We start from the raw sequence: 27,179 nt of genomic DNA, 5'->3' as shown, positions 1-27,179 counted from the left end.
TTCCCAGAGTGCTTCACAGGCCCACCCATAGGGCGTGGCTCCTCTGCAGAAGGCCTTCTACAACCAGAGGTGCTGAGCACAGGTCTCATTTAGTAGGTGGCTTTATTGCTGCATCCCACCATGATTGGTACCGTACACACACCGACCCAGAAAAGCTCTGGCTTGCCAGTAAGTCCAGAGCGCTCACATGGAATGACAAGAGTGAGGCTACACTACGAGAGCATACATGAGAGACAAGAGCAAGCGTGGATGGGAAGACGTAAGGTGAGAGGTGACAACCCAGGCTGGGGTGACAGACAAAGACTTTCTTACTTCAGATCTAGTCCGGTGAGCTTTTTCATTTCCTGCCCTTCCTCACCACTGTTTAGTTAACTTTTAGTTAGTGGAAACTGAGAAACTTCTCTTTTCTTTTTTAAAGCTGCAGTCTTCCCACTTCTTAGTGTTCATGAAATGTGTTTAACACCCTTCACTCTCCTTAGCGTAGTGTCCAGATTCTTGGAGCACACAGAATCTAGTCTGTAAGAGGCTTGTGCTTGGAGACAGTGTTCTGCAACAAAGTTTACTTGGAGGGAGAGAAGTAAAGAGTCAGCATGCCCCTTTATCTTTGCTGGAGAGACGGCCCAGTGGATGGGAGCACCGGCTGTCTTCCAGGGAGGTTGGGTTCATGTTCCAGCACCCACAAGACGGCTAATAACTAATCACTAGAGCCAGTAACTCCAGTTCCAGGGGATCTGATGCCCTCTTTTGGCCACCATGAGCACTGCATACATATGGTACACAGACATATATGCAAGCAAAACATCAATACATATTAAAATAAAAATCTTAAAATGAAGGCTTTACGAAGCCTTTAGGAAAGCTTTAATTTTCCAACTCCTAAGCCAGGCTAACAGCTGAAGGCCTGGTGGCTGAGCTGAGCAGACCCTTGCAACTCTGTCACAGGAAGACAATGTGTCAGCCTCTTTGTCAGTGAAAATCCTAACTTACCCTTCCTAAATCTCCTAGGAAACACAGAGGTATGCTCACCATGGATGTTTAAGGACATGTGCAGAAGGGAGAGAGAGAGAAATCATTGAGATTCCATGAAGGAAAGTACTCAAAAGTCTGACTAGTTATTTCTTTCTGAGAAGCAGTTTCCTCCCTCCTCTGAAGGTTGGTGACAGGAGACTGTTGGGACATTAGACGTCCATGCTTCCATCCCTCTGACGTCATGCCTGTCATATGATCCACATTTGATCATAATCACAAGGTTTGACAGGCCCTCAGAGTTGGCAGGCCAGGCTTACTGTTTTGAAGTGATATAATGAAAATCCTGAGAAAGCAGACATCCGTCTAAGAGCGCATCTGACCATGGAGTCAGGGAACACCAGCATTCCCAACCTAGCGCACCTCACAGCCTGGTGTTTGCTGTTCTTGGTCATCATGGGTCTTGGCGGGTCAATCCTCAAACAAACGCGACTGCCCTTTAATACAGGGTAAACTCCGCATGGCTTTGATCAGTGTCCTGAATGGAAGGATCACTGGCCTCTGGTGGGCTTACATCCAAGGACGGTGACCTCAGGCCCTGGGATCCATGTCGGTGCTGACGCTGGCCTGGGTGGCGGGGTGCTGGGTGGGGGGAGGGAACCTGGAGGGATGCTCTGTTGGGGTGGAGCGAGCCAGAGCTTACAGTCGGATGGACTCTGTTATTAGCTGTGTGACTTCAGGTACAGGTTTGTTTTTTTTTTTCTCTCCCGATATCAGTTTGCTCATCAATAAGAATGTAGCTAGGGAGATGGTCCACGGATAAAGGGCTTACTGCCAAGTATGACAGCCTGTAACCTCCAGAATCAACCACAGAGGGAGAGAGCTGTCGGTCACGTGTTGTCCACTGACTGCCGCACTCTGACGAGCACACATCTCCCCCAACTCCTGTGCACATGAAACAAATAAGCAAAAAATGTAATTTAAGAAAGTAATTAAGTTAAAAATATAGACAACATTCATATTTACACGAGAGAGACCATACAGACAGCACATGCCTAGTGAAAACAGTAAGGTCTAATAATTCATTTTTGTTCTTTTTTGCCCTTTGTCCAAAAATATCAATGCTTATAATGGAGGTCAATCTGCTGAGACAATGTTCACTCTCAGTTATTAAACTTTTCTTCCCATTAGAAGGTCATCACCAGGGTGATTTGGGTCCTATTAGAAATCCCAGGAGACCCGCAAGCTGGTGGAAAACAATGCACACTGCTTAGTAAATAATTTTTCACTGAGATTTTCTTCGACGCACATACCATGCCCATTTTATACATAGGTAATATAATGCTATAATTTTGTGTTGTAGCTTGATTAAAAAAGCCAATAGTAGATTGTGAATAACTAACATATAGATAAACCCATTTCTATAGTTTAAATTTTTAATTACTACATGGAAGCTTTCGGACAGTTGCTGCGATTCTCCAAACCAGAGTTTTCTTTGTGAGACATTTAGATTGTTTCTAGTGTTGTTTTACTATGGTAAGCATTGTTTCAGCTAACATTCTCTGTAGGTAAATCTGTTTAATTGTTTAGTTATCTTCATTATTGTCATAGTATAAATGACGCAAAGGGAGCCACTGGGTCAAAGGTAATCTCCAATGTGAATGCTTTCTCTGTGACAGGTTCTCCAGCAACATTGTAACGACAGAATTCACAGTGGCAGTGAGTGAATCACCAGCGGAGAGCCTCACTGGAATGCTGCAAGCATGGGAAACACCAAACATTCCTCATGTGAGGGCTGGACGGGGCTGTGACGCTCCCTGGATCTGAGGGATAAGAAGGCTGTCTCTCCACGTGAGTAATGTCTTAAGCTCTTCTCCATCTTTGTGACAGGCATGGTGGCAGGTGCTGAGGATGAAGAACTAAACAGCTTATCCTACTGGCAAGATGGCTCCGTGAGCAAAGCGCTGGCCGCGTGAACCTGGTCAACCCAAAGAAGGTGGGAAGGGAGAACCGATTCTGAAAGTTGCCCTCTGACCTTCAGGCATGTGCCCTGGCATGCCACTCACACATTCTACACACAAAATACTAATAATAAGGTCCTTTTTTTTTTTAAGCTTTAGAAAGCAAACCCATGCCCTAGGAGACAAAAAAGTTTAGTTTTTGAGTTTAACCACAGATAGTGTAAAGGTTAGGCCCTGACTCAGACCTGGGGGACTTGGGTGGGGATTAGCAGTGATTCCTGAAGTTCTGATGTGAACTTTGAAGAACCGATAGGAGTTAGTTCCATGAAGACCTGGGGAGTTCAGATGGATCTCATGGTCACGGCCTCCAAGTGGGAACAAGTATTACAGGTTCAGAGAATAGAACCAGGAGTCTAGGAATCCAAACCCAAACCTTCAAGGCTTTTTTAGGGTCCAGGGAGATGGCTCAGACAGTTTGTTTGTAACCATGAAGATTTGGGTTCAAGCCCTCAGCACTCACTCGGAAAGCTGGGCGTGGCTGCAGATGCCTGTGACTCCAGCTGGGAGGGCAGGGGAGACAGGAGGGTCCTGGAAGCTCACTGACCGGCCAGCCAAAAAGGTAAAGGTCCGGCTCAGCGGGACACGCTGTCTTGTGTGAGTGAGGTGGATCACAATAGAGGCTTCTTCTGGTTCCTTCTGCATGCCTGTGCACAGGCATGGCTACCTGCATACACATCCACATACAAGACACACATGCTCACATAGCATCCACACCCATGCACACATATATGTAAAACACATGTACACACACACACACTTACATGCACATGCTCACACAAGCACCGCACTCACATGCATATGTACTCACACATACACACGCTTATTCATACATATGCACATTCGCACACACTCACATACATACATACAAAACGCATGCACACTCTCACATATACACACACACATATACTACACACGTGTGCACACACACACACAAACATGAACCCTTTTAAATGAATGTCTGAATTTCAGCCCATTCCATGGTAAGAACTGAGAAACTGCTTGCTCCCGAGGCTTGCGGAAGACCTCAGTCACCACAGGACTGCCAACAAGGAGTCAGGGATGAAAGAGAAGACAGCTTGCCTGATGAGAGCAGGCTGGCACGCTTAGTGATGACCTCCTTGTACCGGGGGCATCTGACTGGGATGTTCAGCAAGTAGCAACATAATCTTGAAAGTGCTCTTCTTTGAATTAAGATGCCTGAATTAAAAAAAAATAATAATTTGATTGACCAGGCCCCAAATAGTGTAAGTAGCTTTTTGTTTTGTTACTGGAAATAGAACTCAGGGCCTGGGACATTCTAGGCAATTGCTCTGCCCCTAAGCCACAATATCTCCATATGTGTATATGTACATTTTTCCCCCATTATTTCTGTAGTGTTGGGGATCCAGTTCAGGGCCTTGCACGGGCTAAGACAGTACTCTGCCATTTGACACATCTCCAGCAAAACTGATGGGCAAGCCGGAACCAGAGGACCTTCTGGGCTGTGATGATTAGCATAGGCCTCTAAATTTGAAGGGCCCAGGATCTGTAGGATACCCTTCTCACCAAGGTCATGGCCAACGAGACAGGCACAGGCCCTGCCTAGCCTGTGGACTTTGGCTCACACGCATGGCTTCCAGTCTGCCCTCAAGTCCTCTGTTCCAGATGCAGCCCTTTTCCTCAAAGGCCATTCTGGACCTCGGACCCCACCACACAGCACGGAGACAGCTTTCCGGGGACCATATGTGTAGGCCCCATAATTAGATAATGAGGTTCCTTAGACTCTCCCTGGGTTTGTTGAATCTGGCTGGACTCTGGCTAATACAGTCCTGAGTGAGGGAAACCTCAGAGATGGAAATAACCATGGGACGGAAGGGATGGATTTGCACTATTTTTGAAGAGCCAAGTCCCCATGGACAATCAAACATGGTGGCATGGGGGAAAAGGTTGAGAATGACTCAGAATGTCTGAGGGTCTGTGACTGTGTCAAGGGCTTTTGTTACCAATGCCAACGTGCTATGGAGGGTTGCTGTCTGGACCAGCCACGCACGGCTTTTAGACGCCTTAGCCAAAGGACGGAAGAAGCACACACAGGCTGCATAGTGGCAAGGAAGATTTATTCAGATCAAGGAAAATGATAAGTGTAGATCAGATGTGCTGCGGGTGATCAGGGGGCTCCCTGGGTTAGAATCCTCAAGGGCCCAGGTTACTGTCTGGGGACTTTATGGTATCTACAAGGAGAAGCTGCTTGCTAAGGGTGTGGCTGGGGTGGTTCTCTGTCCTGGCTGAAAGACTTGGGTTGTATAAGCAGTTCTACTGAGCATGTCCCTTTCCCATGATGCATGCGGCTTTAATCACATGAGTGTTAATGTATAATCATAGGCGTGAGATAATAGACTCTCCCTAAAAGTCGATTCAGAGGACACAGTTTGCTGTATTGTACACGTATCCTAAATAAGCATTGCTGACCTTACTTGTCCATCTACCACATAGTTTCAGGATCCAGGACTTGTCCGAATAGAATCAGGAAGTAACTTTTCAAGGGATTGCTAGAGGGAATGAGTTATTTCCACTGTTTAAGTAAGTATCTGCACAGCCTGACGCAGGTGGGGGTTCAAGTTGCACACGGGTTGTTATGTGTATTGCTCAGAAGAGGTTGTGCTGATTGCTCAAGCCAAATGTAGTCCCAGGATGCTAAGCTGTTCCTACACTTGCCTACCTCAGGAGCCCAGCAGAGTTGAAAGGGAGAGGTGTGAAGATTGTAGTTTTCGTCTTAAATTTAATGGGCCCAAGGGATGCTTGAATGGCCTATGTGGGGATTTATAATTGATGCTCGCTTTATGAACCTGAAGCCTTGTTTTTTTGTTTCGTGGTGCGATTTCATGTGTCCCAGGCTGGCCTGGAACTCGCCATAAAACAGAGGATGCCCTCAAACTCTTGATCTTCTAGTTCCTACCTACAGAGGGCTGGGATTATAGGCACACATCACCACACATAATGTGGACCTGAAGTTTATTTATTTTTTTAATGTTTTAATTTTTTTAATATTAGTTACAGTTTATTAACTTTGTGTCCCAGCTGTATCCCACTTTCTCATTCCCTCCCAATCCCACCCTCTCTCCCTCATCTCCTCCCTGCCCCTTTCCAAGTCCACTGATAGGGGAGGACCTCCTCCCCTTTCATCTGACCCTGGTTTATCAGGTATCTTCAGGACTGGCTGCCATGTCTGCCTCTGTGGCCTAGCAGGCCTGCTCCTCCCTCTCCCCTCCCCCCTCCCCCGCCGGGGCAGAAGGTCAAAGAGCCAGCTATTGAGTTCATGTCAGAAACATTCCCTGTTCCCCTTACTAGGGTACACACTTGGATACTGAGCTATCATGGGCTACATTTGAACTGAGGTTCTAGGTTATATCCATACATGGTCCTTGGTTGGAGAAACAGTCTCATAAAAGACTCCTGTGCCCAGATATATTTGGGAGTTAATATGACCTGGAGAGGACAGGAGCTCCACAAGGACCTGAAGTTTAAAGAGAACAGCAGAAGCAACATATGGGGATTAGGACATAGGCTCTGTCAGCAGCAGCAGAGATGAGACACTAAAAAAGCTGTGTTTAAGGGGAAAGCAGAGGAAGATGAGCTAGTGAAAGAGTGTCAGGATGAAAGACTCACAGGAGAAAGCCCAGGCCCAAAGGCAAGGAGAGATTGGATCGTATAAAGAAAAGGGCGGTCAGAAGGTGAGTTGCCATAGAGAACTAGACCAAAACCAGGAATTTATATGTATCCACTGGTTTCAGAGCCCAGGAGACACCTGGAGACAGACCTTAGAGCAGCAGTTCTCAAGATGTGGTTATCGATCCCTCTGGGGAGAAATGACCCTTTTCACAGGGATCACTTAAGACCATTGGAAAGCACAGACATTCAGAGTATGATTCTTAGCAGTTGCAAAATGACAGTTATGAAGTAGCAACAAAGTGATTTTGTGGTTGGGGGGGTCACTATAACATGAGGAGCTGTATAAAGGGTCACAGCGTCAGGAAGGTTGTGAACCACTGCTTTAGAGGATCTTCAGAGAGTGGTGAGGGAAAACACCAGACCGTAGTGAAATGCTGCATGGGAATGGAGGCATCGAACAGGCCATGTGTAGACCATGTCTTTAAAGCCTGGCTGTAAAGAGGAGAGCAACACGCAGAGGGGTCATGGGGTTGACAAAGGGTCCAGCACCAAGCCGAAGACTGAAATTTTTATGAAGCCCACTGGATACATCAAATCTATAGGATTCGGTAAGACTAAGAATAAAAGCATAGGTGAGAAGAGTAAAATGGGAATCTTAGGTGTGTCAAAAATTTAGGGGTGGGTCAGGAGAGATGGCTCAGAGGTTAAGAGCACTGGCTGCTCTTCCAGAGGTCCTGAGTTCAATTCCCAACACCCACATGGTGGCTTCCAACCATCTATAATGAGATCTGTTGCCCTCTTCTGGTGCAGCTGTACATACAGGCAAAACACTGTATACATAATAAATAAATAAATAAATAAATAAATCTTAAAAAAAAAAATCTAGGGGTGGCAGAGGAGATAAAGACAGAAAAGGATGTCCCAGTTGGAGACAGACCATGAGACTAAAGAGCATAAAGAGGAAACACACCAATGGCTTAGCAATGAGAATGTCAGTTCTTCCCCCTTCTCTGAGCAATCTTGTGTTGGTATGAATATGAGTCAAAGTAAGTGGCTTGAGATGTAATATAAATAATCAAGGCAGTTAAAAGTTGACACTTCGGGGGAAAAATAATGCCAAGTCCAAGTAATGGTTAAGGATCCCCGAGGTAGGAAGGGAACACTCATATTTTGGCTGTGCTGGTGAGAAAAATATGTTTGGAAAGTTGGTAATATATATCCAGGGTTAGGGGCTGGAGAGATGGCTCAGAGGTTAAGAGCACTGGCTGCTCTTCTAAAGAGGTTCCATTCCCAGCACCCACATGGCAGCTCACAGCTATCTGTAACTCCAGTTTCAGAGGATCTGGCATATTTACATGTAGACAAAACACCAATGTACATAAAATAAAAAGAGAAATAATTAAAAAATATCAAGTTGTGTTGATATTACTTTGGAATATTGTTTATAGTTATGAATTCTGCCATAGAAAGTATTCGTTTAATGTAGGAAAAATTATGCAACATATCTATTGAAGGCCATGGAGGGTGCTGCTTACCAGCTTGCTTAGTCTGGTTTCTTATAGACCCCAGGACCACCAGCCCAGGGGTGGGCCTTCCCCCATCAATCACTAATTAAGAAAAATGCCTGATATTATGGAGGCATTTTCTCATTTGGGGCTCCCTTTTCTCTGATGTCAAGTTGACACAAAACTAGCCGGTTCAGCATTTAGAAAATTTGTTTTTTAAAGGCATTAAAAAAAAAAAAAAGACTTTATCCTCTAAAAGCATGGAGAGAAGTAGTGGAAGTGGCCTGAGGCAAATGCAGGCCACTGGTCAAGGAAAAAGTAACTTTTGAGGGTTTTCTGAAAATGCTTATAGTAGTTGCAAAGACTGAGGCTAATAGTAGAGAGGAGGGAGATTGAGAAGGAAAATCACCGTGATAGGCTGTAGAGATGCTGTGGTCAATTATGGAGCATATATGACAGTGGCCCCTTAAGATGATAACAGAACACAACATTTCTCATCACCCAGTGACATGATGACAGTTGGAGCATCATAGCAACACATCTGTCATGTTTTGCTGATGATGCTAAGCAGACTGTCAGAGAAGACTGCTCCAGCAACAGTTCCTTACTTAGCCCTTGATAATGAGAGCAAACGAGTTAGTTTCTGTGTTTACGACTCTATGCTTCTGTCATGAGAGCGCAGCCCTTCTGCTTCTTACAGGAATTTACTGTCCAACAGTAGGCATGTTCCAGCAGCTGCAGCCGCACACAGCTTCTGTTTACTAGGTCTCTAGACTGTGTCAAGAGACATGTCTGAGCAATTGTGTGTAAATCATGTCTGTGACGTTAACCCCATGAATCCCCTTCCTTTTCCAATCTGGACTTGGTAGAATAGCCCTGGCCGAAAAGGATGCTGATATAAAGAAGGATCCTTCTGCCGTCAATGAGGTAGGAACCCAAGAAAACACTTCCAGCATTCACAAGTGCTCCATTCCACACAGCGGGCTTCAGGACATGTTTTCCCAGCCAGGTGTGCTGGTTTTTAATCCCAGCACTCAGAGGCAGGAGAACCCTCTGTGAGTTCAAGGCCAGCTTGTCTACCTAGTGAGTTCCAGGATAGCCAGGGATATGTAGAAAGAGACCCCTCCATGTCTCATGAGATCTAGAGATTTGCCGATAAGAAATGAGGGACTTCAGATGTGTGCATTGGTGCCAACTTCAGCAAAGTATCTGAGTATGTTCCATGCTTGACCCACGTAGGTTTGTCCGGAAGACATAACAAAGAAAAGGATTTACTGAGCAAGCATTACACTTTGTGTTTTATTTCAACTTGACACAAGGTAGGTGAAGAGTTTAAGTTAGCCTGGGTGACTCCATTTTGATTGGCTTGTGGGGCAAGCCTGTGGTGCATTTTCTTAATTTGTGATTGATTGGGAAGGGTCAGACTGACTTTGGGCGGAGCCATCTCTGGGCTGGTGGTCCTCAGAGCTATAGAAAGTAGGCCGAGCAAACCATAGAGAGAAAGCAGATACGCAGCAGCACTCTTCCGTGGTCTCTGTGTCGGTTCCTCTCTCCAGGCTCCTGCCCTGCTGCCGTTATTGCCCTGACTTCCCTCAATGAGGGACTGTGATACAGAAGTACAAGCAAAATAAACCCTTCGTTCGTTATGCTGCTTTTGGTCATGGTGCTTTATTTGAGCAAAGGAAACTCTAAGTAAGCCACTTTATAAGCTATAGCACCATTACCATATTAAAAACCTACAGACCATCCATGCGGATGAGGACTGTGGAGTGCCGGATAAAGTTACAAAACTGCCAAGGAAGGAAGAAATGAAGGAAGGAAAGAAAGAAAGAAGGAATGTCCCTGATGATGCACTCCTCAAGAACCATTACTTCTGTTACAAGATACACAACTATAATCCGGGAAGGTGCAGGTGGACGCTGTAACCTGAGGCAGGTAGGACTTACTCAGAGCTGCAAAGAAGGTGAGAACGGGTGACTTGAAAATATACTGGAGGAAATTCTTTGCTGATAATAACTTCATTTGGCAACTGAGCTATTCATCTTTTGAAGGTTGCGACGTAGGCATGTGATTGGGGACTTGAGAGGGGCAAACAGATCAGCCATTGAAGGGACTGGGAGACAGTCAGAAAAGAGATGAAAAGAATGCTGACAGCTTTCCTGTGGCCTCGTCTAGAAGCACAGAGCAACTCGGGTCAGTGCATCAATAACAGAGGTAGGAAAACCCTTCAGTGGGATGCTCAGGCTGGAAGCAGGGAGGAGGGAAAGTAGAGGAAAGGTCAAGACCTGCAGAGCATGCTTGAGCGGGTGTCACTGAAACAAATGATGGGGACATAGAGCCCAGAGACAATGAAGTGAAACCAGGCTGTGTCTAATAGATTGGACAATGTGGAGTCAGAGGGACTGGCACGCACGGTGAGGCTGAAAAAAACAAGTTGAGCTGATCAAAATCAATGAGAGATGGACAAAAGGTGTGTGGGAAAAGAGAAAGAAAGAAAAATGAAGGCAGAATGAGGTGGGGCAACCTTTGTGACCAGGATAAAGACATCTGCTCCGTGAGGGTGTGACTGAGAGCCGAGGGTGGATAACAGAGGGTGACTAACGAGGTCTAACAGTAACAATTAGAAAGAAAGCAGAGGTAGAGAAGACAAGATGGCGACATTGAGAAGATGGCTGAAGTGGGCAGGGCATTGAAGTAGCTGGGTAGGGAAGGAGAGTGGCCACGACTAATGGTGAACACGGAAGGGTCCCTGAGGGTCAGAGTAATTGAGGGAGGATGAGAATGGCAGCCTAATGGCAGCGACACAGAGAATTTCGCTGCACACCCGTCTGACTGTCAGTGAGAATGTAGAGACCTGCTTCCTCCTTTTAGAAGGTGGAGGCAGAAGGAGTTATTTTATTGCAGTTAGTTACAGCAATTAAAAACATGGAGTCTTTCTAAGTATAGGACCGCGTCTTAGAAGAACAAGTAGAAAATAATGGAAAGATGAATTAAAACAGATCAGACCAGCTGCTGCGTGTGCACACAGGGAGACAAAACCTCTGCAAGGGTTCTGTGCCATCAAACAGGTCCAGAGAGAGAGAGAGGGAGAAAGCTTTTCCAGTTGGATTTAGGGAAGGCTTTCTGAAGAGGGGGCATGTAAGATGGTCTGTGTCAGTGATTCTCAACCTTCCTAATGCTGCAACACTTTAATACACTTCCTCATGATGTGGTGACCTCAACCACAAACTTATTTTTGTTGCTACTTCATACCTGTAATTTTGCTGTTGTTATGAAGCATAATGCAAATATCTGATATGCAGGATATCTGATATATGACCCCTGTGAAAGATTTGCTCTACCCCTAAAGGAGTTTCGACCCACAGGTTGAGAACTGCTGGTATTTAAGTGGATGGTGTTGGTGGGTGGGGGAGGAGGGTGGACGTGGCACAGGAATTTGCATGGAGACAATGCCTTGCCTTGGGCATGTGTTCAGAGGACTTTTCTGGCTGAATTTTATTCAAGTACAGTATGTGCCAGAAATAGGATAGAAAGGGGGATTGAAGCAGATTCTGTCGGGTTGTAAGATTCTATAATGGCAGGGTAAGGAACATAGATCTTATTTATACATTAAAACTTGTCCATTATGTAGTCATCAGTAAAAACAGTTTTTGCTTGTTTTCAGCACTGAGGATAGAACTCAGGGCCTTGCTTGAGCTGGCAATTCTCCTGCCATGCCACATCTCTAGCTCTGGAATAGTTTGTTTCACATTTCTAATATATTTTATGACTGTTAGTTAATTACGTACTTGTTTATCAATAATTTACATGCAGTTATAGGTTGGACCCGGTGTCTCTCAAAGGTATCTGATAAAGGCCAGATCGCCAGGTGGTGGTGCTGTTAGGAGACAGTGAGTTTGTTTTATTTAGAGCACCGGCTTTCAACCTGTGGATCACGGCTCCTCAGACACCCTTTCACCGGGTCACCTGAGATATTTACATTGCAATTCATAACAGTAGCAACATTACAGTTAGGAAGTAGCAACAAAAAATAACTTTCTGGTTGGGCGTCACCACAACTGGAGGAGCTGTATTAAAGGGTCACAGCATTAGGAAGGTGGGGGACCATTGGCTTAGAGGAAGTGGGAGTCTGAGGGGAATATCTTGTCCCTGGTGGAATCCACTTCCGGGTCCTTCTCACTGCTGTCTGCTGACCCTCTGGGTCTCTCCCTCCCTGTGGTCAGTCCTCAGCCCCTGGCTCGTACATCGTACACCTGCCCTCACTCTCACACTGCCTTTATTTAGGGGAGTTTACCAGCCCACATAGCACATCCTAGCTTTTGCCTTGTTTGACCATCTGAACTCCAGGAGCTAGCACCCAATACTGTGTGAGCCCTGCCCTAGTCTCTGACCACGCATCTTTCTCCTAACCTCACCCACCTCCTTTTTCTTTAATTTTGGGCCATTTTGGAAAAGCACTCGAAGGCCAGTGTCACCTCTGCGCTAATTTTTGACACCAGCTCTAACTGGAAGCAGTCCGCATCAATTACACTCTGTCCACACTGTCTCCCTCCCAATGCGACACAGCTGAAGGGCTGAGGCAGAGACCAAGTGGCTCATGACCTGGAAGTATTACTGGCTAGCCCTTTACAAAACAGAGTTGGCTACCCCTGCTTCTGACATACAAAATAAAGTAAAAAAAAAAAAAATGTTTTTCTTCAGAAGTAGCACAGGAGGGCTGGGAACACAGCTCCATGGCACAGCACTTGCCTAGCATGTACAAGGCCCAGTGTCTAAAACCAGCAGCACACAAACAAACAAAAATCAAAACAGTAATGCTTGAGAGGATAGAAAAGTTAGCAAATAGAAGTAAATTCTCATTGACTAAAGAAAAACCCTTCACATTCTGTAATCCAGACACAATCTCTGCCACTAGTTTAGCATTTCCTCCAGGACCTCTGCCTCAGTTCCTGCCTGTACGTTTCTACCTTGAGTTCTTGCTCTGTCATTGCTTTCCTCAACCATAGTAATCAGGACTTGTAAACCAGATCAATCAGTCCTTCCCAAGTTTCTTTTGATCACAGTGTTTATCACGGAAACAGAACACACACACGCACACACACACACACACACACACACACACACACACACACAGAGACAGAGACAGAGACAGAGACAGAGACAGAGACAGAGGAAGGCCAAGCTGTGCAGCCCAGCTCCTGCAGGACTGTCTGACCTTACTGCCTCCTGGAAAGTCATGAGGTAATTATATGTGTCAGCTAAGCAAGAAAACTTTGAGAATTTGAACTAAGTCAAATGGAACAAACCAGCCTTTCCTACCCCAGTCACAGGTCCCACTGTCCACCCCAGTTTGCAAAGCCACAGTTCCAGACCTTGTCTTTTTTTTTTTTTTTTTTTTTTTCTGTACATTTTTTTCCACACCAAATCCAACAGCAAGACCTGGGGCCTCAGCCTCTAAATGTGTATCAAGTCTGCTGCTCACCACCTCAGGCCAGTCACATTCATCCCCGCCCAGAAGGTTCTAGTCCTGTTCTTACCTGTGGCTTCAATCTACTTCCCAGCAAATGACTTTGTAGGCACTATTAGCATTCAGCTAATGACTAGACATTGATTAATCATTGCCAGGGTTGTTTTGAACATTTCAGAATGTTTGCCAGCTCTAACATCTGACCTCTAAATGTCAATGGCATCCCCCCAAACAGTCTCCACTTCCAAATGATTCTTGGGGTGTGGTATGTTTCCATTTTATCCCATCCCCAGGCTGAAAAGCGCCGTGTACATAAGTGATTTTTTAAAAATTTTTATATTTTATGTGTATGTTTTTTTCTGCACACATATATGAATACCACATGTGTGCTTGGTACCCACAGAAGCCAAAAGAGGATATTGGATCTCTTGGAATGGAGTAACAGACCAGTGCCAGGAACTGAGCCTAGGCCCTTTGCAAGACTGGCAAGTGTTCCTAACTGCTAAGCTGCCTCTCTGGATACCTCATTCCCCAATTCTTTCATGCAAATCAGCCCATATCACCACTCCCATTTAAAATCATAAGTGCTTTCCCCTCTGGACTAACATTCCAGTTTCCCCTGGGGATATCAAGGCTTCTTGTGGCCTGGCTCTTGTTTTCATCTCCAGTCCCTCCCTTCTCTTCTTCAGCCCAGCTTTTCTTCTTGTTCTTAACCACATCAATCTCTGTCCTGCCACAGAGTCTCATGTGCCTGGTGTTCCGGCCCTGAGTCTTCCTTCCTTTGATGTCTTGGCTTGTTTTTCATGAAGGAGAGTTGGGTAGATGTGAGGCTGTTGTTGGTGGCTATGCTGGAGGGAGTGAAAGCAAGGAGAGAGAGGGACATGGCCAACGGGTTGGATGAGACTTGAGGACATCTTTTGAACTCCTGGATCCAGCTGTTTCTTAGGTAAGAACAGCTCAATAAATTTTTACTTAATTTGGGTTGTGCGCGTGCCATCCCCCCTGGAGGACTGCAATATTCAGCGTGTTTTCTCACAAACACTCCGGTGTGCAGCAAGAGTAGAAAGGAGATGAATCTTTGGTAGTCCTGTGTGAAAAGAACTTCTTTGGGATTCTGTGGGCTTCCTGAAAGACAGACTAGAAGTCCCATGAAAGAGCCCATCATCCCCCCCCCGCTTTTTTTTTATTTCTCAAGACAGAGTTTCTCTGTACAGCCCTGGACATCCTGGAATTCACTCTGTAGACCAGGCTGGCCTCAAACTCAGAAATACGCCTGCCCCTGCCTCCACAGTGCTGGAATTAAAGGCATGTGCCACCACCGCCTGGCTGGAGCCATTTTTCTTAAAAGAGAAACCTTTCTTCCCATTGTTTACTCTTTCAGAGGATATTTGATCTCTTGTACCCTTGATAATCTGCTTGACAGAGGGGACCTTATCTGCCCTCTATTTCCTCACTATGTCCTATTGGAAAACCTTTGACCTTAAAGTTACCCCTCCTGGTGCAACCACACCAGCCAATGATCACCATAATCTCTCAGTCATCAACTAAGCTCAAGTCCGTATCCCATCTGCTCTCCCTGCAGCACCCATCACAGCTGCCCACCATTTTATCTGGATGCTATGAGCCCCATGATTTTTTTCTTTTTTGCTTTTCTGGACATTCCTTTCGTCTCTGTAAAAAGGACAAAACTTCAAGGCAGGTGGCAAGGTAAATGGCAGTGCCTGATTTGGTCTTCTTAGTTCAGTGTAGCCGCTCAGCTAGTTTATATATGAAAACTCTCCTTGGAAAGGCCCTGGAGGGAGGCATCAGAATGACTTGATGCAAACAAAACTGACACTGCCCAGGACTCACCCGACACTGGGGACTTGCAGTGAGGGTTTCGGTTTCTTTGAAAATCCAGTTCTGTTATGTGAGTGTTTTTGTTTTAATCCCAGGTGTGGGGTATGGGGCTGCTTCAGACTGTCCACAGCAGCGGACTGTGATTTGTTTTGTGCTCTGGCAGGGCTGTGATAGTTTTTGTTTGGAATTCTGGGGACTCTTGAGAGGCTATAAAGATGCCAGAGCCCTAAGAGTAGTGGCTGCTGCTCCCTTCCCCTTTCTCTTTCCTGTTGTTGCTGTTGCTGGTTGCTGGTTGGAGATCTCCTGACTAAGAGGGGACTTGTCCCTAGGAACTTGACACCACTAATCAGCAGGAAGTAGTCTAAAGAGATCTACACCCCCTTTCCCCTCTAACCTTCTTTCTCACCTACCTAGCGCTGGGGGGTTGGAAGGGATTAGGCGCCCACAGGAGGTATTTGTAGACGGAATTAGTTCTCTCTCTGCCTAGCCTGGGCTCTGGGGGGTTTGACTCAGGGCACTGGGCTTACAGGGCAATCACCATCTTACCAGCCCCATCAAGAACATGCATAATGAGGGAACCCAACGAAAGTGAGACTCCTGTGCTGACTACCAATCAATCCCCTTGTACCTGAGAGTTGGGAAAAGCCAGAGTCTCCTCGTATTTACAAAGTCTACTCTTGGGGCCCTGCTTTAACAATGTTTTTGATTCTTCACCCATGAACAGAATTGTTTTCTCATCAGCTATGAGCTTCAAGCCCATCTTGGTCTCATACTTCCCTGATTACTATAACCCAGCAGATTTTTTTTTTCTCCTGCTGCTTCTCTGTTTCCATCTCATGCAGACTTTGATAGAGTAACATTGATGGGCTTGTGGAAAAGACAGACCACACACAGGGAGACAGGAGGGAGGTAGACAAAGATCATGACCACACTTTGGTTCAGAACCTTCTTATGTAAGAAAGGTCCTCCAGGCACTTTTATTTATGGGTAGATATAAGATTGGCAAGAGCACCTTTTAAAGTTTGTTTTTTGTAATGAGGTCAGAGAGAAGGCAGAGAAACAATGGCATCAGATTGTCATCACAGCAGTGGCAGTGTTGCTGCTTGCTGGCTCTATGCCTTTCGTCAACTATAACCATCACCCTTCTGCCCCTGTTCTATGAGCAATGAAAAGAATTGCAACTCAAGCTGTGATGCCATACTTGCCTTGTCAGTGGACAAGCTCCCCCACTTCACATCCAATCCTGGACGTAATAATGGCTATGTCCTCTCTGCCAAAACCGTATTTCACTGAGTCTAGCCTAGATCTTGAAGTGTCTGACCCTCCCAGGGCACAGGGGAACAGCTGGGCCAGCAGCACCAGCATTGCCAGCCTGCGTTGGGCTCTGAAATGCTTCTCCTGAGGCTGACTCCACGGAGGCCACAGGTGAGAAGGCGTGGCGCAGGTCATGGTGGGTTTTGTGGGGTAGATGTTCTGCAGGAACCACCATGGGTCCTACCACCAATGACGCAGGTGGGGCATCTGGTAGGGCTACAGGTATTCCTTTTTCCACCGCGGGTGCAGGACTTGCTGGGGTGACACCGTTTGCCTGGGGTTATAGGGGCACAGGTAGAAAGAGGACATTTTCAGTAGGGGGATGGTTTCCTCCATCGGGGCTCCCCATGATTCTGGGCTGTGCCCCTCCCTGTTTCCTCACAGTGATGATTTTTAGCTGGAAAGAATCCAGCTTAAAAAGAACTGGAGAGCTAGTAAGGATAATCATAGAAGAGGTAACTGGCCTATGGGTTGCCAGCATTACCCCAGTGGCAGTATTTCCACAAACATAGTCCCATTTACAAGCTCCTTACTCAGAGACCCTTCCCCCTTCACCACATGGCCCTGGGAGCTGCCAAGTAGACCGGCCCTCTTGGTCTCTGTAACTAGGATAAGTGCTCCTACCTTTCACAAGTAACAAAGTGGCTTTGTCAACTACAGCTCTGCCCTGTAGCCACCAGAGCTTGAGAGGGAAAAACGGGGCTGAAACAGCCTTTGCCCAGTTCATGTGTCCACATACTGGGGTGTCACATTCTTCTTGGAGGCTTACGACAGGACAGCGAGTATCCACTGCCAAAGGGTTAGGGGGTCACCGTTCTAAAGAGCATCATGAAGTTACCTGTGTTGGGAATGCCGTGCAGGTCACTGTAACCTCTTCCCCACCAAGGTTTTGGAAGAGACTTGCCTTGCAGAAGCTGTATTGCTGTTCCCAGAAAGAGAGGGGTTAATTTAAATAACATAAAAAGTAGTCTCCCCCAGCCTCGGTGATGGCAGAATTTACTGAAGCAAAGAAACCTAAATGTCTAATCTTTTCCTTTTAAATTTTATCCCTTTTAAGTTTATAATTTCTGGGCACACCATGTCCTATGTAATGAAAGTCAGACACTTAAATCTAAGCTATCTCTTTCTTCCGTCCTTCCTTCCCTCTCTCCCTCCTTCTCCCTCCCTTTCTTTCTTTTTTTCTTTTTTCTTTTTTTCTTCCTTTCCTTTTCAAGACAGGGTTCCTCTATGGCTGTCCTGGAACTCACTCTGTAGACCAGGCTGGCTTCACAGGCAGAGATCTACCTGCCTCTGCCTCCCGAGGGCTGGGATTAAAGGCGTGTACCCTCAGCAGGCTATCACTTTCTTAACAAATCTTATATCTCACTCAATAAACCCTAACTTTGCTTCAAATAAAATTTTTGAGTTTTGTTTATAAAACAAACATATGGCATGTAGTTTTACATGTAACCCTGCATATACAGTAATACCATGAGATGAGATTTCTCATTTGCCTGTAATCCCTGAGATGGTGGTGACATAGGGATTGCTACTGCTAATACGGGTTTGCTTTTTTAATAAATTCTGCTAAACTTAGACTATGACTTAAAATCATTGTGACTATGACTTTGGTGCCCTGCGTCATCCACATATCCAGGCATGTTTGTCTCACACCTGTCATTACCCTGTACCATTTTTCTGTTCACTTTTGTGCCACACATTATCCGATGACACACTCTCGTTGAACACTGGGACCCTTTGACCATTAGTTATCGATGATACATCGTCTTTACAGGTAGGTGTACTTTGGTACTCTCTTTAAGCCTCACATCTCTACAAATGGTTATGACTAGCTCAAAGACTCGATGTTTCCAAGTATTGGAGTCACATCTAGAGAGTCTACTCCTCACAATCCCAGTGGCCACAGGCACACCTGGCTGTATTGGGAACTGTCTTTCCTCTGACTTCATGTGCTTCTAATAGGTAAGAGAGTTTGATGACTACGTTCAAAGGGTGAGGCGAGGCCAGAGAAAGGTCTGGCATGGCCCAACCCCATAGCACATGGACACTTTTTAAAAATTAAGATTTGATTTTTATTCATAATTATGTGTATGAGTCTCTCTGTGTTTGTGTATTTCTCTGTCTCTCCATCTCTCTGTGTCTCACTCTGTCTCTGTCTCTCTGTATCTCCCTCCTTTCTCTCCACTTTCTTTCTTTGCTTAGAATCTGGAGGTTTCAGGAGGCTAAGTTCTTGACTTCCTCTTATGTGCGGGCATGTTTGTAAAGATGCTTGCAAAGGCCAGAGTGGCAGAGCTGGAGTTGAAGGCGAACCACCTGACAGGTGCTGGGAATTGACCTTGGGCCCTTTGGATGAACAGAAGTATGTGCTCTTAACTGCTGAGCCAATCCTCCAGCTTCATAAGTGGACAGTTTGCACTGTTTTGTTTTGTTTTTTTCTGTAAAAAGATGCTTTGTGCCACAACCAGGTTTGCCTGGTGGCGGGGGCCCCAGGGTCTGGCCTACTCACCTTTTCAGCCAGCAGGTTGCATTTGGCTGGATCTGCGACCTTGGGAGCAGCACAGTCAGTGGCAGCTATTACAAACTCCACGTGAGTAGAAGGTGGGAAAGGCTGAGAACGAAAAATGAAAACACATGTGGGGCAAGAGGATCTGGTATGTGAGAGGCAAGAAGAGACTGGAGGGGTAGAGGAAGCGAGGGAAGGGGAAGGAGGAAGGAGAAGAGGGACAGAGAGAGGGAGGAGAGAAAGGACAGAAGGCATGGTCTGGCACAGTTTGAGAGAACACAAATCACACACTCTATGTGTGTAGCCCTGGGCAGCTGGAAGGATTGGGTTCTGCAGTTTGGGCTTAGGATGTAGGAGCTGAGTCCTCTCCAAGTATTGGCATATGTTCCCTGTCCATCACTCAGGGCAGAGGTAAGCTTCCACAGATGAAACAGGAAGCCAAAAGGCCAACTTTAGACGGGCAGGGATGGGAACCCAGCCTCTTCTGGCCCTCGACCATTGGAACCCAATGTTTGGGTCATTCCAGGCTGGGCAGTGGGGAGTCAAGTGATGGCCCCACAGCAGTTTCATACGCCAGGATCTGGTGAGAAATACGCTAGATGAAGGGATGGAAGTCATCGCTTATGCTTCCTTCCTCATAATGTTTGAGGACTTGCAAGCACAAAACATCTGTTACTTGGTGTAGTATGGAATGGGAATTTCCCAGGAATTACAGAAGCACTGCCTATACTAATGTATTTGCAAGTATGTGCTGGCTTCCTTCTAGACTTCTGGGTTTCTTAAACACCAGTTCTTTTGCACCTAAATAGTTAAACTTTGGCTGTACAATCAGATGGGCCCCCTCCCAACCTCAACATCTCTGGACTTGAAGGGCAGTTGGTTTGGGATCCTTCTGTGATCTGCCTATGTATGTCTAGGCCTATACCTTTGTGGCTACTGACTCCCAGCCTGCTGCAGATGTTAGTGGTGGGTGGGGTGCTGCATGTGTGGGTGAATGTTCTATGTATTAAGTGGTAAGTGGAGCCAGGAAGCCAACTTGTTCTCTGCCTGCTGCTTGTGGCTGATTTATGTTGGAGTGGTCAGCTTGGAATAGGGTCGCTGAGAGTTTGGGGTTCCTCACAGTCCTAGAGCCCCTCCTCCCCAACTTTTCAATCAACGCCCCCTTATCTAATCTGGTTGTCACCCCCCCACCATCACCACCACGTTTCCCAAGGACCACCAAATTGCAGAAACGACCAAAAGTCTCAAGTGTTTACCACAGTTTGAGCCCGAGCGAGCTCCACCAGTTTAAAATAGGTTTTGTTATTCTTCTCATTGAAGGCACCCAGGGCAGCGTTGACAGCGTACACCACGTTGGAATCATTGAATGGGGTCAGGAGCGCACAATGTGGGCACACCTTACGCACATCCTCCGCAGAGTCTAGACGGAAAGATGCACAGGGTCTTAACTGCAGCTTTCCAACTCACCATGGCTTGCTTATTTAGAAAGGGCCACTCATGCGCTAATGCAGCACGCCTTTTCTCTAAGCCTTTAAGCAGCTATATGAGGCTTCACTAAGTCACAGCCACAGGGATAATGTTCACCCATTAGAATGAGCTCCTTAAAAAAAACTGGTGTTAGAAACCCAAGACTCGGAGCTAGAGAGATGGCTCAGTGGTTAAAAGCACTGTCTGCTCTTCCAAAGGACCCGGGTTCAATTCCCAGCACCCACATGGCGGCTCACAACTGTCTGTCACTCTCACAACTGTCTGTTCTACTCTCACAGAGACATATATTCAGTCAAAGCACCAATGTACAAAAAATAAAAATTATTAAAAAAAAAAGAAACCCAAGACTCAGAATCCTTACCAACAAAGAGAAAACTATTTGAGTTCAAAACTATTCTGGTTCATTTCTCATTCTACAAGATAAAAATAAGTGGAAGTATCAACTGACCTGGGTTGGAATGACATTTGGTGTGCATCACTGAGAACTGGCCATCTTGTTTCAGAATGTGGAAGTCACAATCTCCCTCCACCGCCTGGAAAAAAAAAAAAAAAAACCCGTGCTGATGCCCAGGAGTGCTGCACCTTGGCTGCTCATCTGGAGAGCATCCTGGCAGGGCTGTGGGAGGTAACCCTTCCAAGGTCACCTTCACAGGTCTTACTGAAACAGTATAATCTGCTTTCAGGGAGGGCTTCAAGAAGAAAGGCTCAAGTGTTGTGGAAATCAGCCTCAGGGAAGGCGGCATCCAATGGCACTTTTTAAAATGGCGCGCTGGGTAGCCAAGATGGCTGCTGGGAGTCAGCTAAAGCTCTCTGTGGAGCCACGGTGGCTGGGCACCACCCACCCACCCATAAGGTAGCACTCACATGCTGGGCCAGCTGCCTCACAGAACAGTTTGCCAGGGGGGTGGGGTCCAGAGCATGGCAGGTGGTCTCCAGTGTGTCTAATTCCAATTCGTACACCTCTCCAAAGGGCCTCTGTGGAGACAGATGAAAGAGGTGAACAAAAGAGAACCCCTGGTGGAACTTGGGAGGGTGGGGTGAACTTTGGGAGGAGTGAGGAGAGACCAGCCCCAACAGTCTCAAACCCCTTCTAGCTCTGCAATGTGTTTTGGTTTTTATCTTTCACAAAAACCGCGGAGCAGGTGTGAAATGAGGAAAGGAGGGTGGGGGGCTTGGGTGGCTGTCCCAGACATACTCCTTAGTCTGAGCTCTCTTTACAGTTTATTATCTTTGCTATGACTTTTCTATTCCTCACTCTGCTTCATTCTTTCTTCTCTCCAGTTGTCCACTTTCCTCCCTCTCCTTTTGGTTTTCTTTTCCTTCAAGGTTTCTATTGCTGCCCTCTTGGCTTTTCCTATCATCTAGCTTATTGGCCCTTTGGGCGCACAGAGAGTCCTATCTCCTGCTTCCTTCCCAGCTGTCTATTCTGAGGCTAGCAAACTGTCATCACTGGAATGGAAGCAATCTGAGAAACTTGCAGGACCTTGTGAGGAGTTCAGTACCCCACCTGTTTCTGTATCCCCCTTTTCACACCCTGAAATGCCCCCAATGGTCTGAAAAGTCTCAACTCCTCTTGGTTTACCCCTGGCCTCAGCTCTGCCTGAGACCTCAGCACTGCCGTGAGTAGATGCACTGTGTTTTACATGCAGGGATGTCCCAAATGACTCCCTGAAGACACAGAGCTTCCTGCTCCACTTGGGCATCCCACGGAGAGCAGCCCTCAATCTCTGCATATGGCACACACTACTCAGTCAGGGCTTTTCTTCCAGTAAGTATCCTGGGTGTAATCTGCACAAAACTGGCATGTCTTCTGCCAACTTGCTACTAAAACTCACCCAGAAAACCCTGTTTTCAAATCACTGTCCTTTGTAATGCTGTATGTCAGTCCTCGTTCTGAGCATGCTGTTTATCCTGTTTTCCCCTCCAAATCACAAGTCTCAAACTTGTCCTCATGTTTATGTTAAGCTGAAACATATGGAATTTCCAACTTTGCATCTCAAAAGCAGACAAATATTGGAGGTGTTATGGCTTCAAACTGCCAGTGCCATATTAGTTGCACGAGGACAACGTGACTACCGCGCAGGCCTGGAAGGAGGGAAGGTGGTTTGGTGAAATGATCTGTGTTCAAGGTCTGTCACACGTAGGCACTGGTCAAATGCCACTTCCTATTTCCATCAGAGATAAATGGAAGCTGAGAAAGTGATTCTCAAATTAGCAAATAGGAGCCCACACTTTCCCAGGCAGCCTCACCTTCCGCCTGTGGTCCATGTACTATGCTTCCCACATGGAGCATCCTCTGTGAGACTCACGTCTATGACACTGATGTGGCCCCTCCTTCTCTCCTCTTTCCCTTTCCTGCTTCTAGGATGAGACCAGTCCTGCTGTGGAGGACATCATCCATGCTGGGAGACGCTAGATCCCATTACAGATGGTGGTGAGCCACCATGCGGTTGCTGGGCATGGTTGACGGGTACCGCGTAAGTCCCGAAACAGAATCTTCCAGCTCATTCCTGGCAGACTCACTTACCCGAGACCACACCTTGACCTTGTCAATCTGATTCAAGATATGCTTGAATCCCTGGAGAAGATGTTGATTGAGGTAGTCCACCGCCGTCAAAGCTACTTGCTCTACTTCCGGGTCATCACAAGCCACTTCTCTAAAACCCAGCCCTGTCCCCTGTGGAGCGGATTGGCATCCCCAGAGCAGAGTAAAACAAAGAAGCAGGACCAAAGTCTTCATGGCTGCTCCAGAGAGGCCCTGGAAAGCGGGCAGATGTCAGGAGGAGCCCAGATGATCAGCTTGAAGAGCTAGACCAATAGGAGGGGCAGACGGTTTTATTTATCCCATAGAGCCTGTCAAAGGAATTGCATAAGAAGCAGTTGTTCTGGTTCCAAATAATCCCTGCAAACAACAGCTCTGGAAAAGCAAACAAGTTAGGACATCGGCTATCCCCAGTAAATGTGCCAAAGTCAATGCCTCTGTGGGGGCAGATATTCCAAAGTCTGCTGCTTGGAACATGGTGATAATAGCAGAAAGAGGGGGCGGCTGATGGATGAAACGAACATGGCCGGCCCAGGGCACAGTTGGGTGTCAGCAGAGGGAGGACCACCTACCTGAATGTGAGCGTGCTAGGGCCATATGTCACAAATGGAACAGTCTGAGCTCTGGCTGTCCTGGACTCACTTTGTAGACCAGGTTGACTTAGAACTCACAGAGATCCACCTGCCCCTGCTTCCCCAGTGCTGTGATTAAAGGTGTGTGCCACCATGCCTGGCTTCCTAAAATTTCTTTTTCCTTAAAGATATTTATTTATTTATTATATGTATATGAGTGTTCTGTCTTCACACACACACCAGAAGAGAAAATCAGATCCTATTACAGATGGTTGTGAGCCACCATGTGGTTGCTGGGAACTGAACTCGGGACTTCCGGAAGAACAGTCAGTGCTCTTAACTGCTGACCCATCTCTCTTGGCTTTGATAAATCTTTTAATGTCGGTGATTGAGCTCCCTTGGAATCCTTGAGGGGGAATTAAGGCCCACATATTCAGTGAGCCAAGGGAGATGCCAAGGCCCTCAGTAGGGAGGATGGAGGTAAAAGGGAGGAGTTCTGATGGCAGGGAGAGGTATAAGGAGCATAGCTGTGTGGACTTCTCTTTACTCTCCTCCCTGCAGACCTTACCCTTAGGCCCGGCAGGAAACAGTACAGACAGTCGCTGCTCTGTGTCTTCTGGTAGGCTGTTTGGTATCAGTAGCACTCTTGTTCCAGCCAGGGCACAAGTGGAGTGTGGTGGAGTTCTGACCTATGAGCCACTCATTTGACACAGATCTGGGTTGGACTCCAACCTTCCAGGCTGAGGTACTTCAAGGGCAGTTATGAACAAAGGTCCGCTTTCTTGGCAGCTTCAGCAAGGTGATAGTGCGTCTGTGTTTGACAGTCCCCAGACCTCCAGGGAGCGTGGGCAGGACAGTGACAGGTTTCAGGAATGTCGTGCCAGGGCCCCGAGCTAAGAAGCCTTCACATGGAGACCACCGTGTTCTTCAAATACTGAGAAGTCCTCATTGTGTTTGGGTGGATTTACCCTGTGGTTTAATATTGCTTCCGGGGGGGGGGGGGAGGGAAATCCTACTTTTTATAAAAGAAGAGGAAGAGAAAACTCCTGAAGGAAATCTTAATGGTATCGACTTGTAGGATATGATCGGGTTGTGGGTTGCGAGGGAGGGTGACAGGGAAGGGACGGTGGCTGCAAGCACCATCTACGTCCGCTTCCAGCTCTGCACACGTGTAGACCTAAACGGGAACTCTCGGTTCTCTTGGAGAGGAATCACACTCTCAGAGACATCTAGCTAGCCAACTAGCAGAGTCGGTTTTCCGTTAGCTGTGTGCCAGTTTTATTTAAGGGCATGACATAGGAGCCCTCGGGGAGGGCTAAGCTTTTCTTTGAGAAACGCTAAATCTGGACATTACTGAATATTTGGAGAGGACGGGCAGCGCTTTCAAAGTTGTAAGCTCGGGCGATTAAGCCACCGCTCTCCACGGCTTGATTGAAACGTCGACTTTGAAACTTCTTTTGTGAAAACCTCACCTACTCTCTTTCACATCACCCAGTTCTCAGACACGTGGATTGAAACCTGTCCCCTGTGGTGCTGCTTGTCCCCCACTGGGGTTAGGATAATCCCCAAATGAAAAAGGGATACTTTACGGAAGCGCTTCATTAGTCAGAGGTGGAGAGGTGTGCAGACGTCTGCTTGTTCCGTAAGGGCCTGTTCTGGGCTCCTCTGTCAGGCAGCCCGTATCATCCATCACCAGCCAGGCAGCTCTACCTGTGAGCAGCATGATCCTTGTCTCTGCGATAGCCATAGCGAGACAGCTCTCCCGTCAGTCAGCTCCAGGTCGCAAGCGCTCCCAAACCCAGCCTTTCAAGCCTTCTTGGGACTCCTCCTTCAATCCTGGGGAAATGGAGATGCTTTGTCCAAATGACAAATGGGGAGCTTTAAAGAGCAGTCTTCACGCCCCCGTGCGGGAACAGAAGTAACTCGCTGCTCTGGTGCCAGCCGGCCACTCAGGGGCATCTCCTAGTGCCGCACCTGTCTGCCCCGGAAGTGATCTAAACTCTATTAAAATTAGATTTTGAATGAAAAAAAAAAAATACAAGGTGGCAATGCTGACTTCCTGTCACCCGGTGGCATGGTGAGAAGGCTAGCAATCACTCTTAACCACATGCCCCACTCTTCCATAGCATATGGAACGTAGAGCTGTTTATTTTTTTCCGTCTAGCATTACCATGTGACTATTGCTCCACATTACTCAAAACACTTAAAAACATGTTCGTAATGACTGCGTGCGATTCTGTCGTGCACCTGTGTTATTTTAATGGCTTCTGTGTAATTCCCCCCTCCCCCCACCCGAGCACACATGTCACTATGGGGCAACTGTGCTCTGTGCTCACACTAAATATGAAGCAGCAAGGTAAAGCTTGCTGAGGGGAACAGGTCCCAGGCTCAGGAGCACAAGAAGAGCAGCTATTCGTAAGATGGCATCAAGGTAACTAGGCAGAGCTAATGGTGGCACAAACCTCAGAACAGAAGTTAGGAATGGCATCAGGGCCTCTCTCCATGCGTCATTAAACTAGGTGATAGGTTTGAATCATTCTGACACAAGAGTTTAATATTTAAACCAGGCCCTGGTAACACAAACCCGTTATTCTTAATCCTAGCTACTAGGAAGGCTGAGGCAGGAGGATCACAAATTTAAGGTCAGCCTGGGCTGCAGAGCAAGTTAAATGCCAGCCTGGTCAGCTTAATGTGATTCTCAAAGGGGGAATAAAAAAAGACGGAGGCTGGGCATATAGTTCAGTGAGAGAGTATTTGCTTAGTTCAATCCCCAATTTCCTGGGTTCAACCCCCAGCTGATAGAAGGGAGATGAGACAGGAGGAGAGGGAGAGGAAGTGGGAAAGGAGGAGAGAGAGAGAGAGAGAGAGAGAGAGAGAGAGAGAGAGAGAGAGAGGTGGGGGACGGATGAGAATTCAATATTTACAGCTGTGAATGTGACCCAGGAAAATAAAGATTAAAATTCAGGGCCAGAGCTCTCCGAGGTGGGTTCCCTCTGTGTTCCTACCATGGAGGAGGGATCTCAGTAGGGAAGGATAGTGCTAGAAGTAGGTGAAATACTAAGAGAGGCAGCAGGAGGGGTGATAGTTAGGAACATAGCTTCTGACAAACCGGAACATGAATGTGTGCATGCCAGCAAAAGCCAGCAGGCTGACTGGTTGCCTTGGCTGCTGGGGTGGGAGGGTGTGGGGAAAGCCTCAGTGGTGGGTTAATCACAGGCCAGTTACCTGACTCTGCCCTTTATGGTTCCTGAAGGACCAAAGTCCTGCAAAGGTAGACATTGGGCCTTCTGATAGACACACTGTTTCTTCACAGC

At 46.8% G+C, this 27,179-nt stretch overlaps 1 protein-coding gene and 1 long non-coding RNA gene across 6 annotated transcripts; one reads left to right on the top strand and one right to left on the bottom strand.

Annotated features, from left to right (window-relative positions):
* The first annotated feature begins 51 nt into the window (after positions 1-51).
* LOC110548124 (uncharacterized) lies at positions 52-23,536 on the top strand. Of its 5 annotated transcripts, XR_009586902.1 has the most exons (7): positions 52-264; positions 2,646-2,754; positions 2,857-2,962; positions 9,380-9,459; positions 9,883-10,354; positions 14,011-14,553; positions 23,117-23,536. It is a non-coding gene; the product is annotated as an uncharacterized LOC110548124 (long non-coding RNA). The 5 variants fall into 5 exon arrangements; XR_009586900.1 differs by lacking the exon at positions 9,380-9,459; XR_009586901.1 differs by lacking the exons at positions 9,380-9,459; positions 14,011-14,553.
* Positions 16,379-23,491, bottom strand: Ahsg (alpha 2-HS glycoprotein). The gene is made up of 7 exons (XM_021636162.2): positions 23,279-23,491; positions 21,616-21,726; positions 21,200-21,284; positions 20,520-20,683; positions 19,267-19,368; positions 17,599-17,682; positions 16,379-17,034 (listed from the first exon to the last, which is right to left on the bottom strand). Exons 1-7 carry the CDS (start codon positions 23,489-23,491, stop codon positions 16,747-16,749), a joined length of 1,047 nt encoding a protein of 348 aa, XP_021491837.1. The 3' UTR covers positions 16,379-16,746.
* Positions 23,537-27,179: the final 3,643 nt, after the last annotated feature.

Source organism: Meriones unguiculatus, chromosome 17, assembly GCF_030254825.1.
Source record: "Meriones unguiculatus strain TT.TT164.6M chromosome 17, Bangor_MerUng_6.1, whole genome shotgun sequence".
Taxonomy (NCBI): Eukaryota; Metazoa; Chordata; class Mammalia; order Rodentia; family Muridae; genus Meriones; species Meriones unguiculatus.
Note: the sequence above shows the minus strand (reverse complement) of the source record. Positions and strands in the feature narration are given on the sequence as shown.

What these genes read in the sequence shown, in the direction of transcription:
- Ahsg (XM_021636162.2), bottom strand. Translation starts at nt 23,491, where the DNA reads ATGAAGACTTTGGTCCTGCTTCTTTGTTTTACTCTGCTCTGGGGATGC. An exon ending in CAAATGTCATTCCAACCCAG is followed by an intron (nt 20,684 to 21,199) that starts GTCAGTTGATAC and finishes CTTTCCGTCTAG; the next exon opens with ACTCTGCGGAGGATGTGCGT. An exon ending in TCGCTCGGGCTCAAACTGTG is followed by an intron (nt 19,369 to 20,519) that starts GTAAACACTTGA and finishes TTTCGTTCTCAG; the next exon opens with CCTTTCCCACCTTCTACTCA.